This window comes from Physella acuta, unplaced genomic scaffold (assembly GCF_028476545.2).
Source record: "Physella acuta isolate Inbredline_101_S28 unplaced genomic scaffold, ASM2847654v3 ptg000966l, whole genome shotgun sequence".
Lineage (NCBI taxonomy): Eukaryota > Metazoa > Mollusca > Gastropoda > Physidae > Physella > Physella acuta.
Window position 1 is genome coordinate 110477 of NW_026732483.1, and position 26653 is coordinate 137129.

At 32.9% G+C, this 26653-nt stretch overlaps 3 protein-coding genes across 3 annotated transcripts; all 3 read left to right on the forward strand.

Annotated features, from left to right (window-relative positions):
* The first annotated feature begins 107 nt into the window (after positions 1 to 107).
* LOC131953938 (receptor-type tyrosine-protein phosphatase epsilon) lies at positions 108 to 9207 on the forward strand. The gene is made up of 21 exons (XM_059317401.1): positions 108 to 238; positions 360 to 494; positions 1940 to 2101; positions 2191 to 2296; positions 2421 to 2536; positions 2725 to 2867; positions 3302 to 3389; positions 3571 to 3647; positions 3768 to 3804; positions 4029 to 4126; positions 4367 to 4486; positions 5257 to 5402; positions 5521 to 5656; positions 5987 to 6133; positions 6257 to 6386; positions 6537 to 6610; positions 6754 to 6885; positions 7051 to 7206; positions 7339 to 7472; positions 7605 to 7740; positions 7858 to 9207. The coding sequence occupies exons 1-21, from the start codon at positions 217 to 219 to the stop codon at positions 8002 to 8004; spliced, it is 2442 nt and encodes an 813-aa protein (XP_059173384.1). The 5' UTR covers positions 108 to 216; the 3' UTR covers positions 8005 to 9207.
* A 2674-nt stretch (positions 9208 to 11881) lies between these two features.
* LOC131953959 (uncharacterized) lies at positions 11882 to 17083 on the forward strand. Its single transcript, XM_059317409.1, has 10 exons — positions 11882 to 12178; positions 12582 to 12713; positions 13036 to 13185; positions 13310 to 13501; positions 14165 to 14392; positions 15756 to 15953; positions 16181 to 16324; positions 16479 to 16613; positions 16721 to 16859; positions 17077 to 17083. Exons 1-10 carry the CDS (start codon positions 12115 to 12117, stop codon positions 17081 to 17083), a joined length of 1389 nt encoding a protein of 462 aa, XP_059173392.1. The 5' UTR covers positions 11882 to 12114.
* Positions 17083 to 26343, forward strand: LOC131953960 (receptor-type tyrosine-protein phosphatase alpha). The gene is made up of 20 exons (XM_059317410.1): positions 17083 to 17211; positions 17395 to 17535; positions 17944 to 18055; positions 18484 to 18602; positions 19035 to 19165; positions 19868 to 19955; positions 20073 to 20149; positions 20632 to 20668; positions 21096 to 21193; positions 21830 to 21949; positions 22093 to 22238; positions 22364 to 22499; positions 22591 to 22737; positions 23242 to 23377; positions 23524 to 23597; positions 23776 to 23913; positions 24032 to 24187; positions 24566 to 24699; positions 24929 to 25064; positions 25153 to 26343. Coding segments are annotated over exons 1-20 (2280 nt in total). The 5' UTR covers positions 17083 to 17210; the 3' UTR covers positions 25306 to 26343.
* Positions 26344 to 26653: the final 310 nt, after the last annotated feature.

Here is a 26653-nt window from a genome sequence, read left to right on the forward strand (position 1 = left end):
ATATATATATATATATATATATATATATATATATATATATATATATATATATATATATAACATAAATATACGTTATTATTTGATTGTTTATACATATAAACAGAATGCAATGATACTTCCTTTGGAGATAGTTGTAACCAGACCTGCAGCACCAACTGTTTAGACCAGTTGTGTGACAACATCAATGGTTCGTGTTTCAGCTGTATAGATGGCAAAATGGGAGAGTACTGTGTTGAAGGTAAACTTTTTCACTTTAAACTTTAGGTAAAAGACATGCAAAACTTCAATTGTATTTTACTGTTTGTGTAAAACTAACCTTCTATAGCTTATGTTTTTCATGACACATCTATTGAATGCAGATTGTGGTGTTGGAAAGTATGGACACAATTGTAACAGCACCTGCTCTGTAAACTGTACACAATCACAATGCAACGTGACCAACGGTCATTGTTTCAAGTGTCGGTCAGGATATCAAGGAGAATTTTGCGATCAAGGTAACACTACTTATATTACTTATAATAAACATTTTTTGTAGTTTTATTTACAACGAGAAAAATGGCCCGTTGAGGAAGGGTACAACGGGCGCTAGGCTGATAGTGCTGTCTCTTTTCTCTAAACTAAAACCACCCCACCCCCCCCCCCCCCCACACACACACACCACCCCCCACCCCCACCCCCCCCCCCCCCAAAAAAAAAAACATGTCTACCGTCCCATTCAACGAAATATAATTATATCCTTTTCCAGTGCCCGCCCCCTCCCCGAAAATTCTACCCCCGCCACCGAAAATTTCAAGTACCTCCACCCCTCTCCGGGGAGGAAAAAGTCTAAACTAAAACCACCCCACCCGCCACACACACCACCCCCCCACCCCCACCACCCCCACCCCCCACACGCACCACCCCCCCACCCCCCACACACACCACCCCCCCCCCACCAACCCCCCCCCCCCCCCCCAAAAAAAACCATGTCTACCGTCCCATTCAACGAAATATAATTATATACTTTTTCCAGTGCCCGCCCCCTCCCCGAAAATTCTACCCCCGCCACCGAAAATTTCAAGTACCTCCACCCCTCTCCGGGGAGGAAAAAGTCTAAACTAAAACCACCCCACCCCCCACACACACCACCCCCCACCCCCCACACACACCCCCCACACACACACACCACCCCCCCCAAAAAAAAAAAAACATGTCTACCGTCCCATTCAACGAAATATAATTATATACTTTTTCCAGTGTCCGCCCCCTCCCCGAAAATTCTACCCCCGCCCCCGAAAATTTCAAGTACCCTCACCCCTCTCCGTGGAGGAAAAAGTCTGAAAGAAACACTGGTGTCGCGCATAGCCACTACGCGAAGAATTGCATTAAAGAAATTGCAAGAAAACCACTTTTTAGATTAGACACATTAATTAGGCGGTAATTTTATTATAGAGGAAATTTCTTTTGAGTTGGGGAGGGGGGGGGGGGCTCAGACGTTCTTACGCGGGGGTGGGGCTTCGCCCCTACCCGAAGAATTGTATGAAAAAAACTCTTCACGCAAACCACTTAGATTAGACCAAATTGCCTTTGTATTGAATGTTTACTCGATAATCAATGACGTCATATTAATGTGTGCACTATCCGGCTTGAGATTATTTTCTACTCTGTGCTAAATGTGTCGACGTCATACTTCGTTTTTCGAATTACTATGCATGTTTTTATTTTCCTTGTGTTTCCTCTAGAGCATTCTTGTCAGATAGATACATAGAGAGACAGCGAAACTATTAGTATTAATATACTCCAAGAGACACTGAGAATTGCGCCGTGTATTTCTTTTTGAACAAATTAATGAAATGCTAATTGATATAACGATAAAAAGCTTTGTATTTTTTGATTTAATGTTACGGTGCGTCGATGCTTTTGACTATTTTACTTTTTTTTTATTCGAATCATTCTTTAGTCTGTGATGATGGCTCCTATGGAGACGGTTGTCTTAACAAATGCAGTACATTGTGTGTGGTCAACGCCACTGAATCAAGGTGTAACAACACTGATGGAGCCTGTCTGATTGGGTGTAATCAAGGGTTTACTAGAAAAAACGAAGAATGCAGTTTGTTTTTTCGTAAGTGTTATTTGGTAATTTAAGCCCTATTTGATTCCGTTTTCATCATTTACGATGAACTGATGCATGTGTCCTTGTTTCTGAAACAGATCTATTACCCGTTGATCAGGAGACCCCTCTTGCTGCCATTGTTGTACCGATACTAGCAGTTCTAATTATAGCTGCTTTGTGTATTGTTGGTTTTCTTCTCTGGAGGTAATATTTCAATTCATGAAAACGTTATTGCGTTTAATAAAGGTTGTTTGAAATGTACATTATAATTCTTCTCATTTTTTGTTGTTGTAAATTTAAAATATTGTACTATATTTATCCTAAGCAGACGTAGACGATCTAATGAAGGCAAGTCAACAGATACAAGTTCTATTGACGGCGAGTTGTCTGCAAAGTCTGAGTCGGAAATGGTCACGCTAAATGGCGTTGGTATTAAACTCCAAGGTAACTGTTTTGTTGTGATATGGTAATACGTGTTTCTATTTTTTAGAAATTAAAATTGTATTAAGTGTTTCTACTTTACTAGAAATTAGAGCTATGGATTAAATTAAATTTAGTTTTCATTAACAATCTTAAAAAATACTTAACTAAATAATTATAAATACGTAAACTAAACTATATATATATTCCAGACACCAAAAGATTTAGCAAGCCTGTTGCTGTAGTAAACGCATATTGTAACACCATAGAGTTTAATGACCGGGAAATATTGGTCTCACAACTACACGAGTTCATGCAGACACATAACATTCAGTACTTTGGTGAGGAGTTTTATGTAAGTACAGTCAGTATTTTAATGAGTTTTATGTAAGTATAGTCAGTACTTTAATGAGTTTTATGTAAGACAATCAGTATTTTAATTCTGAGTTTTATGTAAGTATAATCAGTAATTTAATGAGGTGTTTTATGTATGTACAGTCAGTATCTTTATTAGGATTTTTATGATAGTGCAGTCATTATTTTAATGAGGAGTTTTATGTAAGTATAGTCAGTACTTTAATGAGTTTTATGTAAGACAGTCAGTATTTAGTTTGGGTTTTTAATTTAATTTCAATCTTTTGTCCAGGAGTTTCATGTAAGTACATTATATGTTTCGGATTTGAGAGTTATACATTGTAAACAAATGCATTTAACTAATATTTAAATTTCAATGCATCAAGGTATCACATTAATAGTGTATAAATATGTAACTAAATTGAATGATTCTAGAAAATCCCTTCACCGCAAAATGTGTCATCATTGATTGGACTCAGTGTCGCGAACAAAAGTAAAAACAGATACAAAAATATTTGCACATGTGAGTTTTCATTTCTCGAAATTGTGTTGAATTGTTTAATTTTCTTCAAAACATTACAATTTGAAGCCAAAATATACAATTAATGTATTAAAAGTATTGAAGTATATTCGTTTTGTTTTATAATCATATTATATAAGACATGTTTAATTCCAAATGATGTAATGTGGGATTTTATTTGCAGACGACCATTCCCGCGTCCATCTTGAAATCAACACAAACAAAAATGAAGGCGACTATATCAATGCTTCTTACATAGAGGTGGGGGAATATTCCTTTATGATATTGTTATTATTAAAATAAATCGCTTGAAATTAAATAAAGCGCCTTGTTAACGTAAATCTTTGAAAATGTTATATTAATGTTAATTAATTAATCCAGGGCTACAACAACGAAGAGAAATTTATCGCATCACAAGGTAATATTTAACTTTAATGTCTCTGACATGTATACACGTTATGTCTTTTCTGATTTAACTGTTAGTTTATTAATTAGAAGTATACATTTGAATTCAATGCTTTAATTATTTCGTTTTTCTTTTGTCTTGGTTCATTAAGTAGCCAATCATAAGTAACCTTATTTGCATACTCGTATTTAGACATTTTAAGAATTTTATAGTATCATGTATTTTGTGAATTAAAGGCCCGAATGAAGCAAGCATCAACGACTTTGTTCGAATGTTGTGGGAACAAAAAGTTGATAAAGTTGTGATGTTGGCTAATCTGATTGAGGAAGGGAAGGTAACACAAACTTGTTACATGCCATTACTGGTTTACAATACATTAACCATGATATGTGTAACGAAATACCATAGAGACTATATTTCACTTAAAAGACAAAAGTGCTGATTTCTTAATAAGTTGAATATGTAGCATTTCGAAAATAAAATCACACACTGACGTTCACATAATCGATGCAGAGAATATACACAAATGCAGTTTGAATTGTAAAGATTCTTATATATTACATGTGATTTTCAGGAGAAATGTTCTCGATACTGGCCTACAGAAGGGTCAATAAAATTTGGTGACATCAAAGTGAAGCTGGCAACAACACATGTTTTCGCTGACTATACTTTGCGGAAATTGGAACTTAGCAAAGTAAACATTTTCAATAATATATTAGCCCTTTTTACGTTCTCTTATATACGAAGTATAGAGAAAGTCTTGTAATCATGCTAAAAAATCGAGATTTTTGCAAATCTCGACGTTTTAGGGCTCCTTGAGTCAAAAACAGTTTTGCGATGTTGTCCGTATGTCTGTGTGTATGGGTGTCTATGTGTCCGTGTGTGTGTGTAAACACGATAACTTGAGTACCGTTACAGCTAGGTAAATGAAATTTCATATATATGTATAATATCAAAATCGTAGATCCGTATTAAATTTTGAGCGATTTCCGATAACCGGAGATTGAACTTTTTCTACTTTGAAGTTTTCAAAAGTCTATAACTTGAGTACTATTTCAGATAGATAAATGAAATTTCACATGTAAGTAACAATTCTACGTCTCCGCCTTCTATTAAATATTGAGTAATTTCCGTCTACTGGAAGTAGTAATTTACGCTATTTCTGATTTCTCAAAAAAAAAAACGCATGTGAATTTATAAAGTACTAATAATATCCCGCACTATTATGCACATTTTATTTGGCGTTCAATTGGTGTGCAATTCTTTTTTTACAAGATTCTATTATAAAACGTTTAAGTAATTAAAAATGGATTTAAAATATTGTCTATGTCCCGAGTTGCCATCCCCCGTAGTGTTATATTAGAATATTCGAGAAAGTTTAGGGGAGATCACTCCCGGTTTATTTTTAAAGTTGTTACTAATGTGTGTTAGTCAGCAAATTTGTATGTAAATGTGTTTTCACAGAAAAATCAGACATCTCATCAGTTCACCCAGTTCCACTTCACATCGTGGCCAGACAAAGGTGTGCCTCTAACACCATGGGGACTTGTGGACTTTGAACAGAGGGTGGCGTTAGGGAGTACATCAAGGCCTATTGTTGTCCACTGCAGGTTTACAACTTTATGCAACATTGTGTTAGAATACATTGCGTTAAAAAAACTATAATATGATATTTTTCTCAGTTGTGAATATATATGTTTTGAAACCAATCTTTTACAAATATTTTAGTGCTGGTGTAGGACGTACTGGAACCTTCATCGCTCTACGTAATGTGATGAGAGAAGCTGAAGACACGGGGCGGATAAATTGTTTTCAAACTGTGGCCAAACTTAGACAAGACAGAATGTTGATGGTGCAAACAGCCGTAAGATCAGCTTCAATACATTAATACTTAGTGGTGGGGGGAATGGGAAGGGGCTATACAGAACAAATATGCTACGAATTATTTTAAGCATTTTATGTAACATCTTTTTTTCTGCAATTTTACAACTATTTTGCAGTAGTTGTATTTATCCATAGTTAAATATTTCACAATTAATTATCTTTTTTAGATATTAATCCTTATTTTTTTATATTATTATTATTACCGTCCTCCGTATACTAACATACTAACACTATCAGAGGTAATTGTATATATTAGTGTTTAATTCTTGTAGGCAAAGTATAAGTAATATAAATGTTGTTGTCTTAACAGGAACAGTACCAGTTCTTGCACAAAGCTGCTCAAGTCGCCATTGTCTGTTTGGGGACAACTGTTTCATCTAATGACATTGTAGACAGAATCCAAAAATTGTCGGAGCTGTCGCTTATGAAGAGAAGCAACATGGAAGAGGAGTTTAATGTAAGTCCTAAATGTAACGCATTTAATATAAGTGACAAACAAACGATTGTGTTCATCTGTCAAACATAAATTTCTGGTAGACCAGGGTTAGATGGGGTTATTTTAACATGAATATTTTTGCAGGCTGTCTCTGTCTTAAGTGAGGACTTTAGCACGATAAAGGAAGACAACGATACGAACTGTGAAGAAAACGTTTATCAGAATAATGTGTCTGAAAATGTGACGAAAAATAGGTACCCATCTATTGTGCCAAGTAAGTTGACTTTACAAATTGTGGTAAAATGTCATGTGATAAAATAAAAGGATACTTTAAGTTTTAAGTGTATTCGAAGTCGAACTTAATGCTTAGAACGTGTTGTACTTGTACAATGTTTCTTGTACTAATGTGTAGACCATTGTGTAGGTACACCACACAGGGCCGTCCTCTCGTGTGAGTCCAGAGATCTGGACAACTACATCAATGCCGTGCTTGTTCCGGTGAGTACTGTCTACTCTAACTTTTCTTGGTGAGCTGTGTCTAAGAGAATTTAAATGTATTTAAATAGTATTTCATACACCCTCCAACACAAAAATCCCTTTTAAATGTTTATATCCAGGTTGATTTTGTTTAATATTTTCAGAGTTTCACCAAACGCGAGAACCAGATACTAACACAGCTCCCAATGCCAAACACAGTCACAGATTTCTGGAGATTGGTGGCACAGTACAATGTTAAACTGGTCGTGGCCTTTCAAACGCTGAATCAGGATCAGGTATATAATTTATAACACCGTTAATGAGGTATGCTAATATCACTACAAGAAAGATAGGCTAATGAGTGATTTTTACTAATAGTGATCAGTGTTGTGTATTATTTACGGTTTTATAATAATGAACCAAAAATGTGTAATTACACTACTTTCAATGTGATGAATTAGACCCTAGGCCAGTACCTGCCTGCTAACATGACAACACCTTTAGACTGTGGACCATATGAAATACACACAGGACCTGTCAAGTCTGAGAGTTTATGGGAGGAACAACAGATCACTGTCAAAGTCGTCAAAACATTAGCGATTTTCTTACCTTCTAATGTAAGTTAATATGTTAAATAACTTAAATAATTTTCACTCATTAATACTGTTTTATAGTGAACTAAAATCAAAACCCAACAGAATCACTAGCTACTAGAATATTCCTCTAATGTCAACGTGCTTAATAACTAGGTAATCAGTGAAACCCACGTGACCTACATTGCGAGTAAAAGCACAGACCTGAATCCCAAGAATCTTCTCAAACTTCTCAAACACACAAGGTCAAACAATGTACAGGCACAGGGGAGAGTACTCTATATGTGCAGGTTTGTTTTTATTCAATACTTATACGATTATTACTTAATACAACACCACAACTACTAATTTTATACAATTTTAAATCATTTATTTTATTAGCGGTTAGAAATGTCTTTTAATTTTGTGAACCATCTTTCCAGGAACGGAGCTGAGTACAGTGGCCTGGCCTGTGTGTTGAGTCTTCTACTTGACCGAATGGACCATGACCAAAGCTTAACAGTTCCACTTGTTGTTGGTGCCATCAAATGTATCAGACCACAGGTCATCCCATCTCTGGTAAAATAACCTTAATATCTACATGTTTAAAGCTATAGTAACATAAAGTTTAAGCAATCTTTAAAATAATTTGCCCTCAAATATGAGCCTAAATGGATTATTTATTGTACCCATCAGGAACAGTACAGATGTTTATACAAAGTCCTAGAGCGACACAACGAAATCAACACACCTTACAACAACTTCGCTAACTACTCAAGCGCTAAACCAAACCATGACGTGACGCCGCCTACAGTAGAAGAAAACATTTACGCTAACAGCTAAAGTGCTCCTTCACATAATGATGAATTAATTCAGTTAATGCTGAATATGTTTTACCTAAACAAAAATGTCACACTTACAATTATTATTGTTTCTTAAGTTTACAATGTATGCATTTGTTTGCCTAATATTACCTCTACACATATATGTATTTAACTGCATTATGTAAGAAAAGCATTTTCATGTAAACATTGACTAGACAATTTATTTTTGTGTTTATCATCGTTGCAGCATATTCTGATTTATTCGTTTACTCCATGATAATTCAACAAATTCATAATTTTAAAGATTAAACCATTAACTCTCAGATAATCCATAGTCTCATTTTAGCATTAAATAATAATCTTAACATTGGACAACGTGGCCTAGTGGTAGAGTGCTATACTGCTAACAGGCATGTCTCGAGTTCGAATCCGGGTTCAAGTCACTAAAATGTCCCTGAATCCACCCAGCTATGATGGGTACCTATTCACTTTAGGGGGAAAAAAAGGCTGGACATAGTAGTGACCGCATTATTCTTTTAAATGCCGAGGTCTATGAAACAGAAGAACTCTACTACATCAGCACCATGTTTTTGGGCACGAACGGGAAAAGACGATGAATAATCTTACAATAATATGCAACGTTCAATTTTTAGAATTCCGTGAGCCATTGTCATTTTAAACCTAAAAAACAATTGCTGTGATTTAGTTTTCAACACGTTTAACGAAAGCCTTCGTAAATCTCACAACTTCAAATATCTACAAACACAAATTTTACGATAAATGTAAGTTATTATCAGCATATCGCAAAACTAATCCCATTGGACTAGTTAATTTTGAGACATTTAGAGTCAGTGTGTATCTTCATATATATACATTACATTTTAGTGATACCTTAATAATTGCTAAAATCACCATACCCTTCTCTAAAGCTAAATATTTTTCAAGTCATATTTGTTGTTATTTTTCTATCACGGCAGGTGATTGAATATTCCAATTTATCTACTGAATGTTTAAATGAATATTAATGTAAGGGGAGGAGGAATTGAGAAGGGGGGGGGTAGTGTTGTACGGCAAATCACTTGAAATCTGTTCCCAAAAATAAGTGTGCATTTAATAACATTTTTTTTTATTATATTATACCCTGCTAATGTATCTTTTTTCTCATGTTGTCTGTTTTTGTGGTTTGTGTTTTTATTCGTTGTGTTTTCCATCGTGTTCCGTATTTCGTTTCTAGATTATATCATTTGATTTACATCCATTTTAGTTTGTACTGTTGTATTTAGACGTGCTGTTTTTTTTTTTTTTTTTTTTTTTGCGCTGGCTTGAATTATTATATACAACTTAACGCAGTTACTTGTATAATATTCTTTTATATTACGTCGTCGTCCAATCTATTCTTCCGTATTCCTTGCAAATGTCAGTGTTGAAATTTCTGTGTTTAAGATGTATTTGTCGATGTAATATCGCTTCCAACTTAGCATATTTATTTATTTACACACTATGCAATTTTTTAAAAATTTGCTCTTGTTAATCATTTTCATAAGGTTTTCTTGGAGCTGTTATTTTTCAGAATGTTAAAATTAAACTAAGTGAAAATTTTACTTTGTTATTTAGAGACTACAACAAAACTCTGGTATAATTGTTAAGGAGTGTATACAGTAACAGACGTGTTAGTAGTTTTTCAGATCCGCCATTTCAAATCCGTGTTGGGAAGACACATACATATTTAGATTACGCAAGCATACATTTGGTGCATCGAGAGCATATGGATTAACGAAAATATGTTTAAAATTGATTAATTGCAAATAATTGATTCTCTTCTCGGATTTCGAAAACATCTGTCCCACATTGTATAGTAAAATCATATTAAGACGTAAGATACAAATACCTATCGTTAAGTGAGTGAAAATCATTTTGCTTATAGGTGAGAAACAAATAAGAAGTAATTCTGTAAGCAAACAAGTCCGGGTCCTAAATGCTTAAATATAAAACCGAATATCTTGTAATTTTCAGTTAGGAGATTTTGAATTCTATAAGACTATAGGTCTACTTTCTGATAGTGACAGTAGCGTAGCGAGGGGGGGGGGCCGGGGGGGGGGGACATAAGTCCCCGGGCGCCGACCTTTGGGGGCGCCAAAATGGGTTGGAAAAATAAATTGAAAGGTTGAGGGGGGTACAAATTGAAAGTTTGAGGGGGGGGGGGTGCAAATGGAAATCTCGAGGGGGGGGGGGTGCAAATCGAAAGCTTGGGGGGGGGGGTGCAAATCGAAATCTCGGGGGGGGGGGGTGCAAATCGAAAAGTTTGTCCCCGGGTGCCGGGAAGGGTCTCTACGCCTATGGATAGTGATACCGTGATCTACTCGCTACAACTAGCCGGAATTTAGTGATACAACAAAATGCCTGTATCAGAATCAGTGGCGTAGCGATGTCGGGTGTCACCAGCTGCGGCACTTAATGGAAATATCATTTGTCTCTATATATTTTTCTATTTTTTTGTCTTGGTGTCACCTCCCGAAGTGGTGCCATCCGGTGCGTTTCGCACCCCCCCGCCCCCCCCCCCCCCCCTCTCGCTACGCCACTGATCGGAATTAAAACATTACGTGGCACTGTTGTAATCACGACTCAATGACAAATACGTGGACGCAGTAAAAGATTTCATAAACAAATAGTATAAAACATTGGGGGGGGGACCTCTAAAAATCACGTTCATTCTTTCTTTAATTATTGCGCTGCGGGAGGGTAATAAAAATATTCATAGATGTATGTTTACAAAAAAAAGTACCACCATATCGATTAGTGAAGAGCTATGACGATGCAGTAGAGGGTGTGGGGCGGGGCGGGTTAATTACAACCTATTGAACCAATAACCACCGCAGCAAGATAAATAGCGGGGGACCACCGTCTCAAACGGCTGCACCAGATAAGATATCGTCATTTTTCATAGTAGTAGCTGCTAGTTGATCTGTTTATTCATTGATCTCAATCTTTAATCGACAATATTGTATGTTAGTGACAATGGACTAACTTTATAAACAGCGTGTGTGAGTGACTGAATAATAAAGATAACCAGCACTATAGTCTATTTTATTTGCACAATAAATTATTTATGTACGGATTGTGGGCTCCCTACACTGCCACTGACTTCAAGTCAACAGATAACTCGGTCGACTTTAAATAAAGCTCGAATAACTTTGTCGACACCACCCCCCGCCCCCTATCGTATTTTTTAAGGCAAGGGTAATTTATGTGTATTGGAAGTATATTTAAATTATTTTTGCAGAACTTCCTACTTTATTAATATCTACACAAACTCGCCTTTCACAGTAGAAACAAAATGTAGGTACTATAAGTACAGCAACATGTTATCTTAAATGCACATAATGTCACATAGATCAACTTGAATGCTAGAATGCCATAATTTCACATACAGCAACAGGAATGCTAGAATGTACATATTGTCACTTACAGCAACATATATGCTAGAATGCACATAATGTCACATACAGCAACATGAATACTAAAATGTACATAATATCACGTACAGCAACATATATGTTAGAATGTACATAATGTCACATATAACAACATGAATGCTAGAATTTACATAATGTCACATATAACAACATGAATACTAGAATGTGCATAATATCACGTACAGCAACATATATGCTAGAATGTACATAATGTCACATACAGCAGCATGTATGCTAGAATGTTCATAATGTCACGTACAGCAACATATTGACTAGAAAGTACATAATATCATACAGGAAGTGGATTAGGAAGATGAGATAACGTTTGACAGATATAGCACTATAAATACTGAGGGTATTCAAAGAAAGCCGTGGCCTAGAAGTTTCTTATCAAGCAAAAATAAATTGGGAATTTGGTACAGATTCAAGTGGGTAGGTTATAAATCATTCAAAAGGGACATACTTTAACAGCAGTAAAAAGAGCACCGTTAGTTTTATCAATTCGGGAATATTGGTTGGTGGAAATTGTGTATCAGTGTGTTTCGAACTGTGGACTACACATATTTAGGGCATTTAATTGTATATGTTTATGTTATGCTCTTAATAGTTGTCATACAAGGAGCAATACCATAACGTCAGTGATTTTAAGTGCCTCAATGATATCAAATTTAATGTTGTTTCTTTTCACCGTTTTATTTCAACTTGTCATTGCCACTACAGGTATTATAAATTAATTCTCATAATATTTAACAATGTGTAGGGTTTTATTCTTGTAGATGTATCTTACAAAGTACAAATTGTTATCAAAATATTTTAGTGCTCGATAAGAATAAAATAAATATTCGAATGACTCATGTTTCTTGATAATATCTTTCTGTCTTATTATGACCGGAATAATATATGTTTAAATTATTAGAATATTCTTTCTTTTAGCAATTTCATTTCACTTACGCTTCTAATTTAGAAGACTTGGGACCTAGTTGTTATTTAATTAATATTAGATCTAACGTGAATGCCATTGATAATGAGTCATATTTCATACACTACTAAGTATTGAGTGTTCGAGAAAACTTACTGTATTATTAAAATAATAGTGGACTATAAAATATGTGACTATTCACAGATTGTGATCCGGGCTGGTTCGGCTCCAAATGTCAATACAAATGTCACTGTGTCAACACCTGTGATCAACAAGGTGGTTGTGTCGACGGGTCATCATGTGCACCTGGGTGGTTTGGTCCTCTGTGTCAGTACCGTAGGTCGATTTCTCATTTTGTCTTATGAAAGAATATTACTTATAGCGTCACATCATAGAAGTTATGATATCATCTTTTACTTTGTGTACACAAAACAAACGGGCCGCTACCGAAAGCTCTCTCCATTTTGTCGATCACCGGCAATATTTGTGGCAGTCCCCTAAGATAGTCTTGCCACTGCCAGCTGCTCCCCTCGCCGTGCGCCTCTACGTCTCCCTCGGCCTTCCCTGCTTTATGTACCTAGAAGCGTCCATTTTAGCGCTATTCCTGCGTACATACTTGTCTAGAGATGTCACGATATACGATTATGTCTATTTATAGAGGACCTGGCCACGTTGAATACTTCATCCACCCTCCCACCTGATTTAACCGATGGAGACAGCAGTACCTGTATAGAGGTGCAAACATTTACAAAAACCTGGGACATCCCATATGGCTTCACCTGGATTAGGATAATTACTAAACAAAAAGGTAGAACAGAATGTACTTAATAAAATAAATGTGGTATGTACATTATATTCTATTTAGCGGTAAACTAATAACAATTAATAAACACAAAAGCATGAAAACCATTATTTGTTTTGTTTGTTGACAGCTTCTCTTCAAGGTCTGGTGTTAAATCTTAAGAATGCCAGCACTGATTCAGCCACTAGATGTGCCGATGTTACAGTAATCAATGTTACCAACACGATCTATGATGTGTTATGTGATACGCGAAGTGTTACCAAACAAGTAGAAATCGTTTTTCTGTCACAGATATCAATTTGTTCAGTACACTTCAGTGGAGGTGAGAACTTATAACATTACACTTTGAATTGTATATGAGTAAACTAAACATACATGATATTACTTTGAATAAGTTAATGGAGTACATGCTGACATATACGTAAAATCTTGAGCGTATGTACGCCTTTATTGTGGTAAATTGTAAGACAAAAACCATACACATACAGTGATGTGTAACTTGCTAAGCACGCGATGCTAAATTGTGTTTTTACTGATGGAATATAGTGCTTGTCTATCAGTAATTCCAATTAATGGTATTTCATCACATATTGAGTCATATTATTGAGGCTTCATTCTTTGCAACACATCATTTTGAAAAGCCTAAAATTTGTGGACGCCCTTTATGTACAGGAAACATAAACAACAATACACTACTTCAAACTAACACACTATTACAAATATTAACCGCTTCCAGAGAAATATCGTTTAGTTTCTTCAAACAATGCATATGCATTGTAAAGGGAATACTGTGTATGTTGAGTTGTCACATACAGCTGACTAAATGGTTAGTCATGTGAGTAACAAGCGTTTGGTGGCTTGATTTTGAGAATGTTTTCTAATTATTAAGTAACGATTACGTTATTAACAAAGTAATTATATATTGAAAACCAGAAAAATTATTTAAGATAAACTAATAATATTGTGATGGTGTTTGTACATACAGGACGAAATGTGGCTCTTAAAGAAAAAACATGGCAAACTAACGATTATTCTGAAATTATAAATGGCATCAACACAACCCTCGATGCTTCCAGAGCTGTGGATGGTAACACCAATGCGAATTTTACTTACGCATCTTGTACCCATACCAAAGATGACGATAAAAAAGAAACTTGGAGTGTTATGTTTTCCAATGAACATAATGTAAACAGATACATTCTATACAACAGAGGTAGGTAAACTAATCCCTACATAATAAAGCTTGTTCTAAGTGGATATACTTTTATGAATTTGTTTCTTATTTTGATCGTACACAGATTGTCAATTATTGGGTTTGTAATTGAAAAAATAAGAGAGTGATAATTTTAAGGTGTAGAAAAAAAATGATACCTTTTTTAATTGTATATACGTTGTGTAAACAATATATGTCAAACTGTTGCTGTAACAAAATTTACAAAACAAGATAGCTTAAACAAAAAGTTGGCTTATCACAAGATATCAAGATATTACATTGTAACGGCATCTTAATAGTAAATTAATTTCACAGGTGACATAATTTATGTTTTATTTTAAAACTCGAATGTTCTAAAGTGAAGTGTAATGACATAAATTTAATATATTACATGTTTCATTTAATTATTAGAATATCAGTTCTAACGGGCAGTAATGATTTGAAAAGTGAAAGAAGTTTAAAATTATTTAAAATATTGTATAACTGCTCAACTAGAAATGATGTTGATAGGATGATAGGTTAGTAAAGGTTATGATTACCGTAAATTTAAAAGTTAAAAAAATAGACTCCGGAAAAGAAAACGGGAAAAAACTGTTTAATTAATAAGCTTTTTTTAACTTTATCTAAGTTATGGAACTTATGGCTAAATATGTGCATGCCTCACGACTTTCTCAACATATGTTTGCCATGGAAACTGCGGTCATCTTAAAAAAGAGCCTTTTTAATCTATCATATAATCGTTTTTTTTTTCTGGAGCCTACCCCCATCAAATTAATTAATTTAAATCTCTTGAATTTTTTTTAGAAATCACTAATAATAGTATCGAGTAAAGCATCTTTGCATTTTCTTGCTTTGAAAGATCATTATGAAAGAATAAAATGTCTGCTAAATGGGAGTGAATGGTAAGCGTTAAATCCCAACAGTTGAAACTATTTATTCACTGTGGATCAGACTCGAAATCATCGTGAAAAGTGTACCGACCAGTCGGTTGATAGAACGTCAGTATGACGAATTTGTGCGTGAATATTGACTGAAAGGGAGTCCGGTTACTCCATAGTCTACAGTATGCCATGAAAGTCAGCAAGATGGATATGTTTGTGGATATTGACTGCACGTACATGCAAATGATAATATACTGTTCGTTTTCTGCACTATCTAGAACATGGATGAGTGTTATAAGATCGTATTGTTTTGATTGCAGAACATTTTTAAGGTGCTAAAATGCCAAAAAAAAGTATGAGCTTGTTTTACAAAAATTAAATGTCAATATTTATCTTGACTTTTTTTTCTAAGTAATATACAATGATTCAAAACAGTTTGTAAATAAATTATTTTAATCGCTATAGTACGATGTATTTTACAGAACCACATTCAGATCGGCTTCACAAGTTTACATTGATAAGCTACTCACAACGTGGTACAGAATCGTTTAGTTATGCAGATAAAGACATGACAGATAAACCATTCTACACCATAACAACCGGACCTTTCCCCGTTGCAAAAGTGAACATAACTAGTTCCACCAAAATTTTAACTTTGTGTGAGGTGGAGATATACGGAGGTAAGAACCACTTAGACAAGAATGATATTTCAAGTAAATAGTTTTATTTTTAGCCTTTTTTTTAAATTGTCCATGACTAGCTTATAAATCAACATAGCTGAAAGCTAAATATGTATATAGATATAATACAAGTACTTGTTTTTAATGTGCCTACATTTAATTTAAAAATTACAAAGCTTCCTGGGCAATAACATAGGCTACTAGATATGTGTACGTTATCAATGCAGATATAATATGCAATGAACCAAACTACGGCCTAGAATGTACCAAGACCTGCAACTGTAACGACCCAACTGAGACATGTTTTGTAGCTACAGGTGGATGTCAGTCTGGTTGTGCTGCTGGATATCAAGGGGTGGGGTGTTCACAATGTAAATACATATTTTTGTGCATTAAATTGCTTCAGGATTAATAGTATAATTTATATAGTATATGATTGGTAATTTAAATGTGTAGGCCAATGTACTAACGTTTTATATAAAAAAACAAATTGCATATTCAAACAAATATGACCTCATTTTAAAGCGTGTGATAAAACACATTATGGATCAAATTGTATAAACGATTGCTCAAAAAACTGCACTAACGCTGAATGTAACAGTACTAGTGGAGACTGCTTTAGTTGTAACCCAGGACTTCAAGGACGTCTGTGTGATAAAGGTTGGTCATTTTAAATTTTAAAGCTATTATCAGCTGTACAATATATGTAAAACCTAAATACTAACATCCTTTTAGGTCAATTATATTTTAATTTGTACTATTTATAGCGTGCAACGCAACATATTATGGGCAAGACTGTAGTAAAAGATGCAGTACAAATTGTACAGACCTATTGTGTAACAATGTCAACGGTTTCTGTATCAGTTGTATCAATGGAACGCATGGCGATCTATGTGAAAAAGTTAAGTTTAAATACATCAAAATCTGTAGGCTTACTAACTACTCACAACACACTCATATATAATATATATATATATATATATATATATATATATATATATATATATATATATATATATATATATATATATTTCACATACAGAATTTAGGAAAACCAAATACATATTAGAAGAGGTAAATATAAATTCAACATGTTTAACGTATATTTGTATACTTTAAATAGGCTGTGAGAAAAACGTCTATGGTCCAGGATGTATCTACGCATGTTCTGCCAAATGCCGTGATTCTAGTTGTAATTCTACAACTGGACACTGTTACTCGTGTATTACTGGGCTGCATGGACATTTCTGTGATAAAAGTAATTAGATTACCTATTTAATGTTCACAAAATTTAATAATCAAGCTATAGATTATGTTTATTCTATTCATAGAAACAAATAATTCAAATGCATGCAGTTAATATATTACTCTTTTTCTTTTTTGCAAAATGTGTGAATTTTAACTTAAAGAAAATGTAAAATGTAATATCATGTTTATTTAGTGTGCCCCAACTACACGTATGGTGACTCCTGTAGCAAAACATGCTCAAAACATTGTGACGATGACGGTACCTGTGACGTGACCAATGGAACCTGTGTCTATGGTTGTCGGTCGGGATTTCAAGGAGAAACTTGTGATCTGGGTAGGATCCAATATAGACGTTCAATGTTTGTATATATTGTTTGATACATTTTGTGCCTTTTATATCTATCAATGGTGTTAAAACTATGACTGCAAACATAATACTAATAATTACCCAGTGATAGTTTCAAATGTTCCACAAACATGTCTGGCATCTGCTGATTTATGCACGTGTGTTTTAAATTTTTGACTAAAAGACTAGGACTTAAAAAGAAGATATAGTAGATGAAGTAGAAAAACAATACCCTCCCATAATGCATATTGAATCTTTGTCTTTTTATTTTGAACAAATAAGCCATAGAGTTCTAATAAGTGATCTTTGACTTCTACAAAAAAATATGTAAGAAAAAAGTTATATAAAAATAGATGAATTTGATTTCTTCTTTGTTTTATATTATGTAAACGACAGAATATACCCAAGACAAATCAGGCGACACACCGCCAATAGCGGCTATAGTTGCACCCATTGTTGCTGTGATACTTATAGCATTGATAACCATTGCAGGATTTGTTTTCTGGAGGTATCTTCTCATTTTTAAACATATAACAATTTGCTTATTTCAGTCGATCAGTTATTTAATATAATGTAATGTGATAGGGAATAATTGTGAGTCCGTGAGGCAGATTGCATCGTACGGCAGATATTCATCGGAACCGACGATAGCTTGGTTCTTGTTTTCTGCTCATAGTGCTAATGGCATTTAAATAATATTTTTCAAACAATATATATATATATATATATATATATATATATATATATATATATATATATATATATATATCCATTACTTTTAGGTTTAGGGTTACTGTTAAGGATAGTCTTAGCAAGTAATAATAATGATTTCCATCAGAGCAAAAAGTAAAAATTGCAACTGAATTGATGTCGAAGACAATAAACAGCACCTTTATTACTGTACATATTTTGAATACGTCTTCATTTATTGTTCAGGAAGCGGAGGTTAAATAAAAATCAGAAGTCTAATGGTGGCGATTTAGCTGGCAATGAACTATCAACTCTTGCTGAATATAGTGGTGACGAGTCGTCTCGTCATAATGGCAAATATAAAGGCGGGTATATTGTATAATATAAACTTGGTTGATGATTGGTAAACAGAGCAAACCCTGATACATTATATACAAATTTAATTCACACACAAACCCAGAAACACATTTATATAAAAATAACGATAAACATAAACACATGATATATATATATATATATATATATATATATATATATATATATATATATATATATATATATATATATATATATATATATATATATTTATTTATATATATATATATATATATATATATATATATATATATATATATATATATATATATATATATATATATATATATATATATATATATATATATATATATATATACATATATATATATATATATATATATATATATATATATACATATATATATATATATATATATAAATGTATGTATATATATATGTATATGTATATTCATGTATAGAAAAGCCTACTGTTGTAGTAAATGCCTACAAAAATGACGATGTTGATCTTGACAAGAGATACATTAACGTAACAACATTAAACGATTTCATGGAGTCTCAAACTAGACACTATTTTGTAGAGGAATTTAAGGTAATTTTTTATCTTCACATTTTGTCTCAAGAATTAAAACTATGAGTTTTACAATGCCTGAAAATCACGTTTAATTCAGTGTATTTGTAGCAATATGTTTATGCTAATTTGATGTCAACAATTGTAGGACGGCAGAGCCATAGCGGTAGAAATCTACATTGGCTATAACCATGTATACTGTATGATACTGGACACATATAACGTTTTTAACTAATAAGATAAAGCCATAACTTAACAAATGTAGAATATAATTGATGGCTTCGTGGTAGAGATTTGGGATTAAAAATAATATGATTGTTAAATTGTTCTACGTGTTGACGGGGGTGGTTAGCTTAACGAGAAAGATCTTGTTTGCATTTGATTTGTGAACAATTATAAAGCGTGCGTTAGCCAACAAATCCAGATATAGACATATACAATTACGGGACGCAAAATTTTTTGCAGGGTCGTTAAAGGGCAGCGTCTAGATTATTTTACGTTTGGGTTTTAGTGGAGAGATACGTGATGTTATTTGTGTATGAACCTTTGCGAGATATTGTATTGTTTTAAAATGTTTATATTTTGGTGTAAAAATACGAGATGTCATTTATGTATGAAAAATTGCGAGATATTTTATTGTTTCATAATGTTTATATTATGTGGAAAGATTCGAGATGTCATTGCGAGATATTTTATTGTTTCAAAATGTTTATATCATTTTAGAAAATCCCAGCGCCATCAAATGTGACAACAAATGTGGGCCAGAATGAATCAAATAAACACAAAAACAGATACAAGAACATCTGCACTTGTAAGTTCAAAGTAAGATATTAGACATAAATAAATTTCAATTTTAAATTTTACTTCAGTTTCATTTTTTAAAAAGTGTTAGTAAATTTGAATTTTATTAAAATAATTATTTCGAAAGACGACCACTCACGTGTCCACCTAGAGGTCAACGCCAGCAAGAATGAAGGCGACTACATCAACGCTTCCTACGTTGAGGTGAGGGTCACATCAATCAAGTTTTGCTATATCACTGCAACGTTGATACTAATAAAACATCATTGAGCTTTATATTTTAAAATGAAAACTATTTTATTGGCACCAAAAAAAATTAATCATTTTTAAAATGTGTCAAAATGTATCAAAATACATTTAGATATCAATGTCCCTATACGTGTATATGCAAGTATTGTTAGTTCTTGTATCTCAAACAAAATACCACAGTTTAATTAGTTTAATTACAGCAAAACAAAAGAACGAATTTAGTATCCTTAATTTAAACACATTATTGATTATTTTTTTTCCAACAACAAAATATATGCATAATATGTCTATTATGAACTCAAAATGCACATACAATGTAGAACACTATATCAATATACCCAAATAAACAACATCCATTTACATATTCAGTGTGTACAAAATATAGGTAGCAAAAGCAAACATTGTATTTTAAATGTGTAATTAAATTTTCATGTCAGGGATACAACAATGAGGAGAAATTCATAGCTTCTCAAGGTAAATTAAAACTGCTTATTTCAAAATATAATAGCAGCTGATTTGTGTTAGTAATGTTATTAAATATTTTTATTTGTTAATACTAGTATATGCTTAATATATATATATATATATATATATATATATATATATATATATATATATATATATATATATATATATATATATATATACATATATACATATATATATATATATATATATATACACATATATACATATATACATATATATATATATATATATATATATATATATATATATATATATATATATACATATATATATATATATATATATATATATATATATATATATATATATATATATATATATATATATATATATATATATATATATATATACGTATGGTTACACATATGTTGGTATATGTATTTTTTATGTATTCATTTATAAAATAACAAAGGTCCAAATGAAGTAATCACCAACGACTTTGTGCGAATGTTGTGGGAACAAAAGGTTGATAAAGTTGTGATGTTGACAAACCTAATCGAAGAGGGGAAGGTATGTAGCTTATGAAAGTTCATGTATACATTGCTAGATAACACAATATTTTTAAATTAAGAATTGAATCAGAAAAAAAATATTATAAAAATATAGTTTAATTTAATACCAAAATCAATGTTTAAAACATTACTTTTATCTAAGTTCAGAACATTAGAATTAGACAATGTATTAAACAAAACATCGTGAGAAGTGACATCGAGTGAAATGATTATCGTATGAAGAGAGTCAGCGTGTTGATAAACATCTTTTATATGATTTGCATTTGTTAATATTAAAATCGTAAAACAAAGAAGTTTTTAAAGTTTTAAAGCATTGCGTTTTGAATGTTTAAATTCGTATTTCAAACTAATTATTGTGCTCTGTGACAATATCATTGTTGCCAGAAGAAAATTTTATTAGTATCAATAAACTTCGTATTGGAAGGTTACTTGAAATGAATACACCATTTCAGTTTCAAATTACTATAAAATTTAAAAAAAAATTAACACGTTTTATTCTTCAATTATCTTCTAATGATTGTCAACACACTGAATTCGATATTATATATTTTGAATAATCTAGAAGCAAATTTAATACATATCATACCTTGTGAATGCAAACATGCAAGTAGAACATGTGTTTGGGTTTCGCCAGGAAAAATGTGTGAGGTACTGGCCGTTAGAAGGTACAGTCACCTTCGGCGACATCAAGGTAAAATTGGCTGCCACACACGTCTTTGCTGAGTACACCATTCGGAAGCTGGAGCTTCGTAAGGTAGAAATAATCACGTAAAAACATTATCAAAAACTAAAATAAATCAGGAATTACACGCGAAAAAATAAATGTACGGCGTATAGCTTATAGGTCATTTTAATAAAAACAAAAGTTTCTACTGTAAAAATGTCTATCGATTACAGAAAAACGAAGTAGGTCATCACTTTACACAATTCCACTTCACATCGTGGCCAGACAAAGGTGTGCCTCTAACACCGTGGGGACTTGTGGACTTTGAACAGAGGGTGGCGTTAGGGAGTACATCAAGGCCTATTGTTGTCCACTGCAGGTCTATCTTTTATTGTATTTTTATTATAAAACTCATAAATAATGAAATTGATCACCGCATTTAACGTTACTTGTTTGTTTGTTTTTTTAATGTTAATTAAATTAGTGTGTATATATAAACTACAGCGCTGGTGTAGGACGTACTGGAACCTTCATCGCTCTACGTAATGTGATGAGAGAAGCTGAAGAAACGGGGCGGATAAATTGTTTTAAAACAGTGGCCAAACTCAGACAAGACAGGGTTCTGATGGTTCAAACAGCGGTAAGCTGAAAACTATAACACTACTATAGACAATAAATACTTAGAATCAAAACAACATACAGTTTGATGTTTTCTCTTACTTTGTTACAAGGAGCAATATGAGTTTCTACATAAAGCTGCGCAAGTTGCTATCGTCTGCATGAGAACAACTGTTAGCTCAAATGATATTTTGACACGGTTGAAATACCTGGAAGAAATGACAATTTCTAAAATCAGCAATATGGAGAAGGAATTCCAGGTACCATAAGCTGAGGCATATTATCCAATGCAAAACATGATCTTCAGAAAAGGATGTAATTGTAAAAAAAACAAAAAAACAAGAAAATAATTAAGATTTGTTTTAAAAAGGAGAATTACATAAATGTGTACTGAAATATTCATGTATTTATTATCAAAACAATAAAGATTGTTATTTTTATGGTCACACTAAAATTAGACCTGTCAATATTATGTATTCAACCATGCATCCTGAGAAATGACATTTTGTTAATAGTGTATTATATAAAGAAAATCAGCGTTTCAAAAACAACCACAATACGATTTGCATTTGATAATATTAAAATAATAAGACAATACGTTATATTATATATTATTTTTAATCCCGTTTGTTTGAATGTAAAATATCTCCTTATGTTAAAGTTGTACTAATAATGTATACCAAATTGCTAAGATAGTTTGTGTAAATGTATGTAAGGCCTACTATACAAAACATTCGTTTTTTTAAAAAATCTTGTGTGTGCAGACAGTTTCTCGTCTTAGTGAAGAGTTTAATAAAAATGAAAGCAACAAAACTTCAAAGGATGCTGAATCAAATGTATATCAAAACAATAACACCTCTACTAAAGACGACAAAAACAGAAGTTCTTTAGTTATTCCAAGTAGGTAGTCATGTTTTGTTTAATATTGTTAAAATGTTTCTAATCACAAAATTGGGACATTCGTCACTAGATATATAAAATAACGTATTACTTTGTATATTAACATTCTTCTGAACTGATTGTAAACTTGTTAAAATATTACATAGGTAAGCTGTACGGCGCTGTTCTGTCTTGTGAATCAAACAGTTTTAACCACTATATTAATGCTGTACTTGTACCGGTACGTTTAACTAGAGTTCAATTACACATATGGGTAATGTCTATGAATACATTTTTACGGAGTATAATGTATATATATATATATATATATATATATATATATATATATATATATATATATATATATATATATATATATATAAAGAACTGCACTATTTTGACTGTGACTTTTTATTCAGAGTTTCACAAGCCGAGAGAACCAGATACTAACACAGTTCCCAATGCCAAACACAGTCACAGATTTCTGGAGATTGGTGGCACAGTACAATGTAAAACTTGTCGTGGCCTTTCAAACAAAATCAGATGATCAAGACGAGGTACTCTTTTATGCTGATTAGGATTAACATAATCTGAGATTAAATGAAGTGGGGTTCAAAGGGATTTGAAATCTTCTCCCATATGTAATGTTTAATGATTGCCATTTTTTCGATGCAGACAATAGGAGAATATCTGCCCCAGAGCACCACTACACCTTTAGACTGTGGACCATATGAAATACACACAGGCCCTGTCAAGTCTGAGAGTTTATGGGAGGAACAAAACATTACAGTAAAGGCGAACATAAAAGCCATGGATTTTCAACCTCTAAATGTTCGTATAATATGTGTGCATATAATCGTATAATTTATGTATTAAAAAATGAACAGCCTGTTAAAATTAACGTTAATTTTATACAATAAATTTCTCAAATACATTTTTAATATATCTCAATAAATATAAGAACATATTGAATATTTATCAACATATTATTATTCAACCTTTCACAATTAACAAACAACTGCATTCATCAAACACATGAGACTGTATTTAGACGTATCGCGCGCATTGTTTTATTCCACACTTTGAAATATCATCACTACGAACGAATGTGTAATAATTTATTTTAAATACAAAGACTTATTTAAGCTGTGCCATGAAACGGTTGCATCTGTTGACGTCCTCTCAGCGCTTCATTTTTATGTTCTCTAGGTAACCAGTGAAACCCAAGTGACCCACATCGCGAGTAAAAGCACAGACCTGAATCCCAAGAATCTTCTCAAACTTCTCAAACACACAAGGTCAAATAATGTACAGGCACAGGGGAGAGTACTCTACATGTGCAGGTTTTCAAAGTCTTTAAAATAAAACATATCATATATTATGCAATATGAATTATGTATAAACATTTTAGATAGATAATAGTAGTAGGCGCAATGCGTGGATTGTACAGCTTTGCTCCAACGGAATAAAATAAAAATGCACTAATTAGATTATAAATTGTTATGAGATGTGCAATGAATCTAGTCGCTTGGTACTTTTTATACTTTTAATTTTTAGAACTTGTATTTCCAGAAACGGAGCTGAGTACAGCGGCCTGGCCTGTGTGTTGAGTCTTCTACTTGACCGAATGGACCATGACCAAAGTTTAACAGTTCCACTTGTTGTTGGTGCCATCAAATGTATCAGACCACAGGTCATTCCGTCTCTGGTAAGTTTCTTTATTACTTTTCAATGCTTTGAAATTACAACCCTAAGAATGAATAAATAGTAATTTGTGAACTGACTTGTACCTTCAGGATCAGTACAGGTGTCTGTATCAAGTTCTACAACGATACAGTGAGCTGAATACGCCTTACAGCAACTATGAAACGCCTCTCATACCAACACACCAGAACATATGGACACAACAAGAGAAATCAGTAGCAGAAAACGTTTATGAAAACAGTTAATTTATACTTGAACATAATGATGAACTATACAAGTTTGGTCTGAAGAGTGTATTGAGCGCCGACTCCATACCTACACATTTGGTCCAAAGAGAACTGAGAGATAAATATGAAACCTTTAGGGAGAGATAATTTTCATGTGTATAAAATAAATATTGATGAACTTTTTTTAAAACTTTCTCGTATATACGAAGTAGGCCTATATAGAAAGTATTGTAATCGTGGAAAAAAATCGAGATTTTACAAATCTCGACGTTTTACACCTCCCTGAGTCGGAAAAACATAGTTTTGCAATCTTATCCGTATGTCTGTGTGTGTGTGTGTGTGTAAACACGATAACTTGAGTACCGTTACAGCTAGGTATATAAGTATTATATCAAAATCGTAGATCCGTTTCAACTTTTGAGTGATTTCTGATAACCGGAAGTGGAACTTTTTCTACTTGGAGTTTTTCAAAAGCCTATAACTTGAGTACTATTTCAGATACATATATGAAATTTCACATGTAAGTAAAAGATCTAATTTTCTGTTTTCTGCCTTCTGTCAAATTTTAACTAATTTCCGTTGACCGGAAATAGTAATTTTCACTCATTCCGATTTCTCAAAAAAACGCATGTGAATTTATAAAGTACTAATAATATTCTTCACTAATATACACATCTTTATTCGGCGTTTGCTTGGTGCGCAATTCTTTTTTCTATGAGATTCTATTCTATTTTAAACAGTTTAAGTATTTAAAATGGATTAGAAACCATAACGATATCCCGAGTTCGCTCCCCTGTTGTTTTATATAAGAATATTCGAGAAAGTTTATAGGAGATCACTCCCGGTTTATTTTGTTAGAATCTGATCTAAAATTTGCTTTATGATGTGCTTAGTTATTTTTATTTCAGTTTTACATCGCATAGTTTGCTTATCATTGCATTTTTATATGCTACATAGTAATGCATGTTTTAAAACAATTTCAGAATGAGCTTAATTTGTTTAAATTATTATTTTTATTATTTAATATAAAATGTAATAATAAAAAATCGAGTGACAGCACTGTGTTGAAGTTATGTTGTACGGAATGAACGAGGGTAATAAAGGAAGCGACTGGTCGAGTGACAGTGGGGGTGTGGTGAGCGGGAGGAAGGAGGTGTGCAGGGATGAACGGGGAATGTTCAAGGTTGGTGTAGGAAGTGACGATTGGTGTTAGAGGAAGACGAGATAAAGGAAGAGAATTAAACCTTCTATTGTTGTCTAACTTGAAAGAGTTCTGTTGGTGTTTATAAGCTGTGTATGTACCAGAGTCCTGACGCCCTCCCACATTACAGTAAGTTATTTTTAGACATATCGATCAATAGTGCAG

Bases quoted from the DNA above. Each gene is read 5' to 3' on its own strand.
- LOC131953938 (XM_059317401.1), top strand. From the start codon at position 217: ATGGGAGAGTACTGTGTTGAAG. The intron at 239-359 runs GTAAACTTTTTC...TATTGAATGCAG, and splicing joins GGGAGAGTACTGTGTTGAAG to ATTGTGGTGTTGGAAAGTAT. The intron at 3,390-3,570 runs GTGAGTTTTCAT...TTTTATTTGCAG, and splicing joins ATACAAAAATATTTGCACAT to ACGACCATTCCCGCGTCCAT.
- LOC131953959 (XM_059317409.1), top strand. From the start codon at position 12,115: ATGATATCAAATTTAATGTTGTTTCTTTTCACCGTTTTATTTCAACTT. The intron at 14,393-15,755 runs GTAGGTAAACTA...TGTATTTTACAG, and splicing joins ATACATTCTATACAACAGAG to AACCACATTCAGATCGGCTT. The intron at 16,614-16,720 runs GTTGGTCATTTT...TACTATTTATAG, and splicing joins AGGACGTCTGTGTGATAAAG to CGTGCAACGCAACATATTAT.
- LOC131953960 (XM_059317410.1), top strand. The intron at 24,188-24,565 runs GTTCGTATAATA...TATGTTCTCTAG, and splicing joins TGGATTTTCAACCTCTAAAT to GTAACCAGTGAAACCCAAGT. The intron at 24,700-24,928 runs GTTTTCAAAGTC...TTGTATTTCCAG, and splicing joins AGAGTACTCTACATGTGCAG to AAACGGAGCTGAGTACAGCG.